The following is a 13,187-nucleotide window of genomic DNA, read 5'->3' on the forward strand; positions in this document are numbered from 1 at the left end:
GGGGGTTAGATTACCAAGAATTAAAACCTTAAACTAAAATTGTCAAAGGTTGATACTTTAGGGTTAAAAAGAAAAATTCCAATTATTTTTTGAAACACTCCCAAAGCTAAAATTACAACATATCTATGCATAAATAAGTTACTAATTTATAGGTTTATAATAGCCGTACCCATAAAATCGTGCATGTGTTTCCAACTCATTACTTTCTATTTTTTTAGGTCAACTTTTTTTTTTTTTGTTAACGGAAACCAATTCCGTGTATATATAAATATTTTGGTTATTAGAACATGGGTATGGTGGGTCTTGGGTTGGGGCGTTTGTTGACACGTGGAATGGGAGTCCTCTCATCGCCTGGTTACGTGTCCTCGGGGTATGGCGGGGCGTGGGTTGGGCTTGGGTTGGGTGTGGCAGATTGTTAAAAAAATAATATAAAAAGAGCAAGCCAGCTAGCATGTCCCCCCACCGGGCTTGAAAGCCAAGCCCCAAAGGCCACGCCCCAACCCAAACCCACCCGGGGTATGCCTTAGGCGTTTTCCCTCAACCCACGCCCAAACCCCCGCCCCATACCCCATGGCCTTAGAAGGTATAAAAAATAAAAGTGAAGTTTTCCTTTTTGTGAAGTCATTTCAAGACACACGTGCCAAAATAGCATTAAATATTATTTTAAATATAAAATTATTTTTAAATATAATAATCATGAACTTGTATAGCAATATATCACTGAAAAACATTAAATGTCTATTTATTATTAAATTCTCTTACAACTTATAATTAAGGACACAGTAAATTAGGTGGCATATCCACCCAATTCATTGTTCTAAGCCTAGCTAGTTGTCTTTTATGGATCAACAATACTGTATTTTATTCAGAAAATAGAAGAAAATGACGAACTATTCCCTAATTTATCAAGAATGTTACTCCAGTAGTTGTTATCAACATCCTCAAAACCACCATCAAAACTTCTGTTACTAACATCATTAACCAAATGGTTTGTAAAAGCCTCCATCAAATAGTCATCCTGATATATCATGTCACCCGCGACTCCAAGTGTGTTTTGAACTCCTTCATCCTCAAGAGCAGTGTTAACCGAACCATTTGATATTTCTAAATTGTTTTTAGGGTTTTCTGTTTTCATATCTGATGGTTCAACCGCTAGGGTTTGGTTGTTAAATGTCTCTAGTCTAGTTAAATCACTTAGCTTACTTAAAGTGATACCTTGCCATGCTTTGAGCACATCAAGGCACAGTGGTTGCGGCAATGACTTGTTGATAAAGGGAGCTGAACCATAATGGAACCGTTGGTAAAAGTTGGAAGCAACCCTAGGCCCGCGAACCAGCCTAGCCTCGGCCTCTAGACGAGCATTCTCCCACTGTGTCATGTGACTCAAGTTGGTATTGACCGCGGTTCTTGACTTGTGGGTGATTGGATCGATACCCATTTTGGTTAGTCGTTTCTTGAGATGTGTGTTCCAGTAGTTCTTGATCTCATTGTCTGTTCGTTTGGGTAGATGAGTTGCGATAGCGGACCACCTACAATTGATGTAGATAACTAGGGTAAGTATATTTCATGGCAATATATATCTTATAAGTGATCAATCAAATATGGGCCATATGGTTCCACTTCTTTCACTTTCATGTGACCACTTCCCCTTTGGTTCTTTAAAGACAGTCTATTTCAACAATTTATGCAACATATATAACCCCACATCCATTCACATGACAAAAACAACAGTTGTTTATTTTTGGAAAACCTAAAAACTATTATATAATAAATATTTCCTTCTTCTAATGGTATCAACAAAAACACTATATAATTTTAGGTAGCTCTATCTTCTGAAAGTTTATAAACTTTCTTCCTGTAGTCACACATCGTCTGTAATGTTTAGCGACAATGAGTGACTATCGGAGTGTAGTATAAACTACAAGAGTTGTTTAGAATCTCTAGCTACCACAAAAGCGTAAAGCAAATAGATTACCTATTGCCAAGAAGAGCATGGAGTTGGATGATGGTTTGCTCTTCTTGCAAGCTAAACTTTCCTCTTTTGATATCGGGTCTTAGATAGTTCGTCCATCTCAGTCTACAACTCTTTCCACATCTTTGTAACCCTGCATGTATTTTTTTCAACAAAACATAAATAAATAAAAAAACGAAAAACACTTTGTTTTATGGGAGATCAAGATCAGGTGATAGAGTTTATGTGTCTACATACCGGCCTTGACAGGCAATGCACGCCAACTTCCATGACCATGTTCTTCGATGTACGCCACAAGTTTTTGATCTTCCTCAGTCGTCCAAGGACCTTTCTTCAACCCCTTCTCAAAACTTGGTGATCTCCCCATTGTTTCTCAATGAACTTACTAGTTGTTTGTAACAAGTATGACAGGACTTGGTGTTGGACATGAATAGGGAAGGAAGAATATATAATGGAGGTAGCATGAACATGTACATGAGCTAGAGCTAGGGTTGGACAAAGGAACAAGAGCCATTAAATGAGAAAATCAGACATGTTTCGTACTATTGTTTTCATGGTGTAATGAGTACTGTCGATATCCATAAATTTGGAGATACCCATATCTAAGAGAGAATTTATTGTTCAAGAAACAATGTACGCTTACGTGGCGAGCTAAAGCGATCTTGTGGGTGTGTATGCCTTTTCGTAGATTGGATGGGGCATTTCCTCCCGTGGTGGTTGTGCATTACATAATGCAGATTCTCACTGCATCATTTGGGCTAGACAATATATGCTCGATGCATTGAGACCGGAATCTATTGCATTTGCTCATGCAGCTACGTACCACACGTTGTTTTCATTACAGGGAACATGCTTTTAAAAAAATTAAAAAGAGTAGATACACTAGATTATTGTAAACAAAAGTTCAGTTATTTGAACTAACTATAGTTCAATAACGATTTCATCACATTAAAATGTTATTCTTTTCTTGACCCAAACACGCTATCAATTTATGCCCTAACTGAAGCATAACTCAATAGCGTGTATGAAATAAGAAAATGTATGTTTCGGCTATTGGATCTATCACGTGAGTCACGGTATAATGAACTAGACAGTAGACACAATGTCTCATATAGGCTTCAAACTAGACGTGTGGAACTCGAGTTTAAGCCAACTAATTTAGGCTAAGCTCAAGCTCGGCATGATAACTCAATGGCCCTTCATGATGTAGGCTTGGGCTTAAATAACTCAGGTATAATTCGTTTTCAACTTGAGCTCAACTAATTAATAAAACTCAAATATTTGTATGTAAGTTATTTCTATTGACAAAACTAAATTAAAAATATGTGTAGAGTTTATATTTTCAAATACTTATATATATAAGTGACTTCGACTTCTTGTGTCTATGCCCACCTCAACTCAATGATATAAGGGTGTAAGGAGTGGTTAAACACTTGAGAGTGGCAAACTAAAAAGTCAACCAATCAGAATGCGCCACATCAATCAGTGAAAAGTGTTTAAATTTTGATGAAAAGTGTTGGCAATCGTTAGACACTTGGTGAAGTGGTAAACTTTTTTTTTTTTTTAAAAAGAAAAAGTGTGATTGGTTGAGATTGGAATGGACCCCACCCCACACTACCCTCTCTCTCTCATACACTCCCTTCACCGCACGGCAAGCACTCACCGAATTGGCAAATGTTTGATCGGTAAACTTGGATGGTATTGGTTTGCCACTCTTTGCTACTTCGGTAAAGTGGCTTTACCGAATACCACTCCGGACACCCTAAGAGTATGTATCTGTATATTTTTCACTTAAATACCAATCTTTATCATTATATTTGTGCTTGTATCATTGTTTATGAAATTGTTATACTTTTAACATATGTCTGCTAACATGACGTCCATCTATTAGTTTGATAAATAGCATTTCCAACGCTGACATTATGAGATGTGATGTTCATGTAATCTCTATTAATTACTCATGGTATGTTGTTATCTTTGATAATATTTGTTGATTATGTTATCTCATATGCTATGGCCAATGAGCTAGTGGTGGAGTGGTAAAGGAGAGACATAGTGTTTTAAGTAACCCAGGTTCATTTCCTGCTCCCAGCATTTATTTTCTGCGGCACCTGTTGATGATGGGAGACTAGGCGAGTAGGTGGCAATCGCTAGTTCGATCCTTGAACTGAGCGGATTTTACCTAACCGCACTATCGTGCCTTCAGCTGAGTGTTCACGGCCTTCGGCCCTAGGTGAGGGTTTTCCCCGGTTCGGAAGGCGAGTGTCTCCCGATGTGATAAATTTCGCCAGTAACCCATTTGGAGGATTCGTCGGTCGTTCAAAAAAGGATCATTTCTTTATGGAGGTCGATTTTAATTTCCAATTTATTGATTCCCTGCGTTGCGGATGCCATTTTTTAATGTGAATTGAGCGTACGGATTTTTTTTTTGAAGAGAAAATAATGAACGATTAAATTTCCAACTCTTTAGATAATTTCAAAGTTGTTTTAGAAATCAGTTGTAATCGGATCTCATGGTGTGTTACTATGGTTGAGACCACATCTTACCGCAATTTTGTATTTATTAATCGTAGTTGAATTTCATAGATTGATTCAAATCGAACTTTTCAATTAATTATAGAGTTCTAGTAAATACACACACGACACAAATACTAAACTCATATGATTTCATAAAAATTAATTCGATTTATTATTCATTTTAATTTAATTTTAATTATAAAATAAGGATGTAACCTAAAAATTAAATAAATATAGAAGTCATGAAAATTACAACAATATTAATTCAGATGCTTTATGTAAAATGTATATGAATTAATGAAATAACATCACATTCTATATGGTTGAATATGATTATTTTTAGAGTAAATTACAAGTTTTGTCCTTTATGTTTGTCTCAAATTTCAGGCGATATCCTTTACCTTTAAAATTGATGAGTTTTGTCCTTAACGTTTCAAAATCCTGCACGTTATGTCCTTTAAGGCAAACCCAGTTAGAATTTTCTATTAAGTTATATCATGTGCATTGCAGACAAGGGTAAAACAGTCATTTCCCCTCCCCCACTTGTGTTTCCCCCTTTTAAAACCCTAATAACACCCCCTGTTCATCTCCAACCCCAATTCATCTTCATCAACTCATCATCATCATCTTCTTCACCATCTTCTTCTTCACCATCTTCTTCACCATTTCAACTCTAGATTAGGTCAAACTTGATGCTAAATTCAATGTTTGTTGTACATCTCATCTCTATCTGCATACTCAGCTAAACAAATCGCACAATCGTGCTTATCTTCCTTAGCCGAATCGTATGAGAATTTCAGAATCGCTTCAACAAACTTCTTCTTAATTCCTTTGTTAGCAGAACTGGCGATTGATCCGCGTCGAAGCCACGAGCATCGAGCAAAGAAGAGCAGCGAAGATGACGATGGAATCAGACTCGGCGGTGACTTCTTCAGGCGATTCTGCAAGGGTTTTTGATGATGAGTTGATGAAGATGAATGAGGTGTGAGAAAGAAATTGTTTAGTTGACTCTTTGTCTTCAGTAACCATTTAATCCCAGACTGAGACTCTCAATTTACAAACCCTAACCATATACGCACAGATTCCTAAATCTTCTCCCGATTCGGTTTCATCTGCCATGATGTCCGATTCAAATCAAATAATTGTTGTTCGATTCATCCTGATCTTATGATCAAACCGATGGCTATTAAACGGATGTGGATTGAAGAGGATGAACGACGACAAATTAGGTTTCAATTTATGGATTGTGTTTGAAGAGTGAGAACGGGATCAGGGATTTGGTTTTCGTTGAAGCAGTGGCTGAATCAACGGAAAATTCGTATGAAACCCTTATGAATAGACAGGGGCCATCACATAAATTTGGGTCTGATAAACCATTGCAGGCCCAAGTGACATCGGATGGTGAAGAAGATGATGATGAGTTGATGAAGATGAATTGGGGTTGGAGATGAAGAGGGTGTTATTAGGGTTTTAAAAGGGGGAAACACAAGTGGGGGATGAGAAATGACTGTTTTACCCTTGTGTGCAATGCACATGAAATAACTTAACAGAAAATTCTAATTGGGTCTGCCTTAAAGGACATAACGTGCAGGATTTTGAAACGTTAAGGACAAAACTCATCAATTTTAAAGGTAAATGACAGCGCCTGAAATTTGGGACAAACATAAAAGACAAAAGTTGTAATTTACTCTTATTTTTATGAGTCACCTACATGTCAATATAACTTTTACTGTAACTAACAAACTTCTATAATTATATATCTAATAATTATATCAACTATTGTTAAATATTATTTTACATAGGGTGAAGGGAGTGGTTACCTATTTGGAATAGGTAAACTTGCCATTCACCCAATCAGATAGTGTCACGTCAATTCACCTAAATTGTTTACCTAATGCTCAAAAACGTTGGCGGTGGTTTACCTAATGAGGTTTAGGTAAACGATTTAAAATAAAAAGAAAAATGTGTGATTGGTTGAAAAGGAATGGACCACACCACACACCCATCTCTCCTCCCCTTCCCTCTCTCTCACCGAATCGGTGACCACTCACCGAAAACGCCCCCTTCCCTCTCTCTCACCGAATCGGTAAAAAGATTGGTGCTGGAGTTGGGTTCGGTACCAAGTGGGTTACCGCCCCCACTCCGTTCACCCAAAGTATTTTGGATTTCATTTTCGAACTGTTACTACTCATTAACCGAGCAATTATATTTTATTATATTTTTTCTGTAATAGTGACTACTCATTAACTTATTTTATTATATTTTTTTTCTGTATAGTGATACCTCAATTAAATCGTCTTTTGCAAATTGAAGTATTTGAAAAAGGAAGTTTGTGCTTAGAATTGATTTGAATCGGCAATATGATAATGTGACAATGCCACTTACTCCAAATCATTGTTGAATTAGTGATTAATTTATGTCTAAATCATTCATCATATCCATGTGAGCATAAACCATTTTTTTATTCGCACGTTTTCTAAAATATAACATTTATATATATTTTACCTTAAAATAAAACGTTCTCCTCCTTTCCCTTTCATGGCTGGGGTTAAAGGGGGGGACTACTTTTATGGTACTTGCACAAGTAGGTGTGCATTTTTAAAACACCACTATTTGGAGTTAAAAGCTCGACTGTTAAACCGATGAAGTTGTCAATGTCCATCGAGCAAACGTGCGAAGTGAAAATAAATAAGAGTGAAGCACCTTTGTCTGTTTATTACGTTTCTTGTTATTTGTAATATTATTTTGGAAAATTGTTATTTAATAAACCAACCTTTAACCAGCTGTTAAATAATAATCCTACCTACAGAATTGGTATAGAATAATCCTACGTTTTAACTTGTTGGCTCTGAACGAACTTCTCTGGTTAAAAGTTAACAGAGGTTATGTTTTTGATGATGTGGCTATTTTTTTTGATTATGTGGCTAATGGGTGATGACTAAGCATAGCTAATGTGGAATTAAGAGTACCTCCCCTATATAAAATGTGACTTTAACTTTATAACCCTAAAGTCTCATTATTGAACGGTTCATTTCACCTTCAAGCGATCTTCATCTTCTCTCAGGTAATACTCTCTCCATTTCTCCATTAACGAGTTCATCATTTTCGTTTTTGAAGGTAATTTCGATCATCTCGTTCTATCGTTTTTTAGGGGTTAATGGCAGCTCGTGACCGTATGTATGTACAGCTATCGCATGGAGGTATGTTCAAAAAAAAGGGGGAAAATTAAGTTATGTAGGAGGGTTAATTGACTATTTTGAAGTTGAGATTGATAAAATTTCATACTTTGAGTTAACCGGTTTTGTAATGGATTTCAAATCATATGAAAAAGATGATTTTCAACTGCAATACTTACCTGTTGGAAAGAAATTGGATAATGGGTTAGTTGTGCTGAAGAACGACAAAGATGTAATGGAAATGTTAAATGGTTTGGGTGGTGACTTCAGCCGTTTGCTTTACCTTTATGCTAATGGTGGTTCTGTTAAGGCAAATGAAAAGCCCAAAGAAATAGCCCAGGTCCAGATGAGCCCACTAACAAACCCTAGCCCAGATGAGCCCACTACAACTTCCAGACCTACAGGTAAGTTAACCAAATCCTTAGCTAGAAGGGTTTCAGTTGTCACACCTACACCACCTGTAACACCAACAGTAGTGGAAGATGATGTTAGTTCAGAAGCTGATACAGATGATGATGATGAGTACAAAGAGGATGTTGGTGTAGGAGTTGATGATGGTTTTGAAGATGATGCTGGTGTAGGAGTTGATGATGGTTTAGAAGATGATGTTGGTGTAGGAGTTGATGATGGTTTTGAAGATGATGCTGGTTTAGATGATGATTTTGGTTCTGAAGCAGATACAGATGATGATGAGTACAAAGAATCTGTTGCAACTATTCGAAAAGTAACACAAGAAGATGAGGAATTGAAGAATGAATTACTAAACAAGTTGTTGTATGCACCTGAAGCTGTTGCCTCGCAAGATCTAACAGAACAAGGAACTGTTGACCAAGCAAGTGACCACAGTAGTTATGAAGATTCTGAAGGTGAAGTAAACTCCCCAGGTGAAAGTGAAGATGATGATATCCTTGGTAAGAAACACAAGGTAAATGTGCCAGTTGCAACCGAATGTACAGACTGGACTAAGTGGGAGTGGGTGCCTGGGACTAGATTTGCTAGTAGAGAGGCTTTCAAGGCTGCAATTAAGTTGTATGCAGTAGCAAATGGTAGAGATCTGAAAATATCTGTCAGTGATAAGAAAAGGCATGGTAGGATAGGTGTGAGTTGCAGCAAAAATTGTACATTTAAGTTGTATGGTACATCTTATGATAGGAAGGGTTGTTATTTGGTTAGAACTGTTTCCAGCACTCATACTTGTCAGAGAAACATGGCCAAGAATAGACAACTAACATCAGAATTTGTAGCAGACCAGTTTTTGGAAGTGTTTAAAGCTAAACCTCATCTGTCAGCTAAGGAGATTCAAGATGCAGTTAAGGAGAAGTACAAGGTAATAGTAAATAATTGGTTTGCTTATAACACAAAGAGGAGTGCACACTGGAAGTTGCATGGGTCAATGAAAGAGCACTACTGTAAGATGGGTTCTTATCTTGAAGCCTTGAGGGTTGCCAACCCAGCATCAACATTTGAACTTCTAACGGTACCACCACAATTTCATGATGATTACACATCAGAAACTGAGGTATTCTTCCCGTTATTTGTATGCTTTGATGGGGTGAAGCAAGGTTTTGTAGCTGGATGTAGAAGACTATTGTGTTTAGATGGCTGTTTCCTAAAAACCTTTCTTGGAGGCATGTTATTAGCAGCAATAGGTAGAGATGCTAATGACCAAATGTTCCCTGTTGCATGGGCAGTGGTTGAAGGAGAGAATACACTGAGTTGGACATGGTTTATGCAAGAATTGAAGAAGTGCTTGGATGTAACTGATGATGGTAATGGATGGACTCTAGTATCTGATCAACAAAAGGTATAAAACCAATACTTTATGTTTCTTTGAACTTATATTTGATGATGTACATGTTCTAATTAGCCTAATGTTTAACAGGGGTTGCTGAATGCTGTTGCATCACATTGGACAAAGGCTGAACATCGAAATTGTGCCAGGCATATATATATGCAAACTGGCACAAGAAACACAAGGGTGATGAATTAAAGGAGGTATTTTGGAAGGCAGTTAGAGCATATTGTGAACCAGATTTCAAGGCTGCTATAGAATAAATGAAAGAGTTGTCAACCGAAGCAAGTGAAGCATTTATTAAGCAGAACCCAAGGTATTTCTGTAGATGCTATCTAAGCACTGATATAAAGTCAGATGTGGTGGTAAGCAACATGGCAGAAACATTCAATGGGTTTATCATTAAGTCAAGGTCAAAGCATATCATAAACATGTTAGAAGATATTAGACTTGCAATAATGACAAGGTTGGCTAGGAAGAAAATGTAGATGTTGGCTAAGACTGTGACTGTTTGTCCTAGGATTCAGTGGAACCTTGATAAGGAGAAGGATAAGGCTTGGAGGTGTGAAGTGTTCCCATCTAGTGCCACACTGTTTCAGGTGAAGGGATTTGATGATGTGTCCGTGGATATAGAGAACAAGAGTTGTTCATGTAGGAAGTGGGATTTGACTGGGTTGCCATGTTACCATATGTGTGCTGTTGCTGGTTTCTTGGGTAGGGAGGCTGAGGAATTTGTTCATGAAAGCTATAAAAAGGAGATGTACCTCAAAGCATATGACTACACAATACCTCCCTTACCATCAGAGAAATACTGGCCTGTAGTTGACCTTCCATTGGACCCCCCACCTGTTAAAATAGGCCCAGGAAGACCAAAGAAGAACAGGAAAAAGGATCCACATGAAAATCCAAAGAAACCAGGGAAGCTGACCAGGCATGGTATGACAATGACTTGCAGTGGTTGTGGGAGCAAGGAACATAACAAAAGGAGATGTCCAGAAAAGGGTAAGGTAGTTAGTGAACCAAAAAGGGCAAGGGGAAGGGGTAGGCCTAGGAAAGATGCTGCTGGTCAGGTCAGTACTCCTGTTAATGTTGCTGGAACAAAAAGAGGCAGGGGAAGGCCAAGGAAAGATGCGGCTGGTCAGGTCAGTACTCAGCAATCTACTGTGTCCACTCAGCAGCCTAGTCAAGGAGTTGTTCACCTTGCATGATGTTTTGGATGTTTAATGGAATGGTATTTGCATGATGTTTTGGATGTTTAATTTCAGTTTGTAATGTCTTAAACAAATGGATGTTTGTAATGTTTTGGATGTTTAATTTCAGTTTGTAATGTCTTAAACAAATGGATGTTTGTAATGTTTTGGATGTTTAATGGAACGGTATTTTGGATGTTTAATGTACATTTGGTCAATATGGTCATATAGCATGCATTTGTTCGTATAGCATTCAAGTGGTATTTAACCTGTACATTTGGTCATATAGCATTCAAGTGGTAAATTAACATGTACATTTGGTCATATACCATCAAAATTCAATACATTTCATAAGACACTTCATAACCATTACCATTCAAAAGACATTACATAACCATTACATTTCAAAAGACATTACATAACCATTACATATTCAGTTCCCTAATTGTGATACACTTCAATGACCAAAGATGCATTTAAAACAAACAAACAACAGAACTAATACTATCACATAAGGGCTAGCAGGGCATTTTGACACTTTCAACTTGTGCTTCAATTTTTTGTTTTCTTCTTCCAACATCAACTTCTCCATTTCCAAATTCGAAAGCTTCATCTCCAATGCTTCATTCTTTTGGATTATGTGCCTGTTTGTTTGACTGATGTTCACTCCACATGATAGTGTTTCATCCACCTGTTCTTTCCATATGAAAAATTTACAATCCTCTCTCTATGAGGATTAATAATGTTGTCAGTTGCTAGAATTGAAAAATTGAAGAAAGAATTACTAAACTTACAGGCCAAAGTGGACATCCATAAAACTCATGTCCTGCTCTTGAACTACGATGCCCTGCAACCCTCCTGACAGCCAGCCGATAATGATGGCAGTACACATTGCCTTCCAAATCAACACTAAAAATCCTAGCTTTATGCGATTGAGATGTGTTTGAAGAAGATGAAGAAGGCATTTATTTCAATCGGGTGTTCTAGGGTTTATGCGATCGAAGAAGAAGAAGGTGATTTATAAGGGTTGGGGTTAAAATGGTAATTTCAAGACTAGGTAATGTTTTAAACACACAAGCTATGCTTAGTCATCACCCATTAGCCACATAATCAAAAAAAATTAGCCACATCATCAAAAACATAACCTCTGTTAACTTTTAACCAGAGAAGTTCGTTCAGAGCCAACAAGTTAAAACTTAGGATTATTCTATACCAATTCTGTAGGTAGGATTATTATTTACCAACTGGTTAAAGGTTGGTTTATTAAATACCAATTTTCCTATTATTTTAAACTGATTTAGAAATCAGTTTCTTAAATATATTCACAATATAAAGTTATTATGGGTAAAAACTAGAGGTGGAATCGTGTTGGATATGTTAATTAGTTAGGGTGTAGTATTTAGACACCCCCATTTACGACGTGTATACGGCACGTCGTATAGGGTTTCATCTATATTAAATGAGGGTACAATACGGCGTGTATAGCGTTATACGCGTCGTATAGCCTTTTTCAATTTTCAAAAAGTTTTGTACCTATCATATCATGTCTGGCGACTGGGATTTATACGCGTCGTATAGCTCTATATGACTCGTATTGACCTAATTTTTTTAATAAACATTTTTATACAACACTTATTGTTTTAGCAAAAAAAACTTATTTTATTTTATAAAGAATATCATTTTACACGACATTTATCGTTTTATCAAGTTTTATTTATAAAAAATATCTTTGTAAAAAATCGAAAAACAGATATAGACATATACGACACGTATAGAGTTATACTAGATACTATATTATACTATACTCAAACAATAAGTTTTTAATACGATAAAATATTTTTTTAAATAAAAGTTGCTAAAAAGATAAATATCTTATAAAAATGTTTGTAAAAAAACACTAGGTCAATACGAGTCCTATATGTCTATACAACTCGTATAGACCTGTACGACGCGTAAAGTGTGACAACCCGAACTTTCAGGGTTAAACTTGTTTGGTTATAATTGATTGCTAATGAATGTTTATGCGTTAATTGGATATTATAGAAATCAGCTACTAAGGTTACCCAGTCGCACAATCACGGCCATGTCGCACACCTCTATTATGGGCCGAACATTTCCTCCTTGATTAGCTGAACTGTTCTCGGCCCAAAGTCCCTCCCAACCCGAAACGGAAGCCCAAGCTTTGGGTCCGGCCCACTTGTCTCGATCACACACAAAAGTCATATGGGGTTCTCATTATCTCATGCTATCACCTAGAGGCAAAACCCTAATACTCTTTCCTCTCTCTCTTGGAATCGGCGATGGTCTGCATATCTCGAAGCCCCCTTTCTCTCTTGGAGCCTGCCTCTTTGTCTGATCATACCCATCATTCGGTTAGTACCGCTATACTTACTCTAATCATTGATTGATTGCCTTCGGCTATGGGTGAACTTATGGATGATTAGTGATGATGATGATGATTTGAGTTCTTATGTTTTGGAACAGTTGAAAAGTATGTTTTGATTGTATGTATTTGATCGATATCTAATGAGAATAATTAC

General features: G+C 37.0%; 1 protein-coding gene across 1 annotated transcript; it reads right to left on the reverse strand.

Moving 5' to 3' along the window:
- Positions 1 to 715: 715 nt before the first annotated feature.
- LOC110897003 (transcription factor MYB106) lies at positions 716 to 2,407 on the reverse strand. Its single transcript, XM_022143965.2, has 3 exons — positions 2,210 to 2,407; positions 1,976 to 2,105; positions 716 to 1,529 (listed from the first exon to the last, which is right to left on the reverse strand). The coding sequence occupies exons 1-3, from the start codon at positions 2,337 to 2,339 to the stop codon at positions 866 to 868; spliced, it is 924 nt and encodes a 307-aa protein (XP_021999657.1). The 5' UTR covers positions 2,340 to 2,407; the 3' UTR covers positions 716 to 865.
- Positions 2,408 to 13,187: the final 10,780 nt, after the last annotated feature.

The sequence above is a fragment of the Helianthus annuus genome, chromosome 12 (assembly GCF_002127325.2).
Source record: "Helianthus annuus cultivar XRQ/B chromosome 12, HanXRQr2.0-SUNRISE, whole genome shotgun sequence".
NCBI classification, from domain to species: domain Eukaryota; kingdom Viridiplantae; phylum Streptophyta; class Magnoliopsida; order Asterales; family Asteraceae; genus Helianthus; species Helianthus annuus.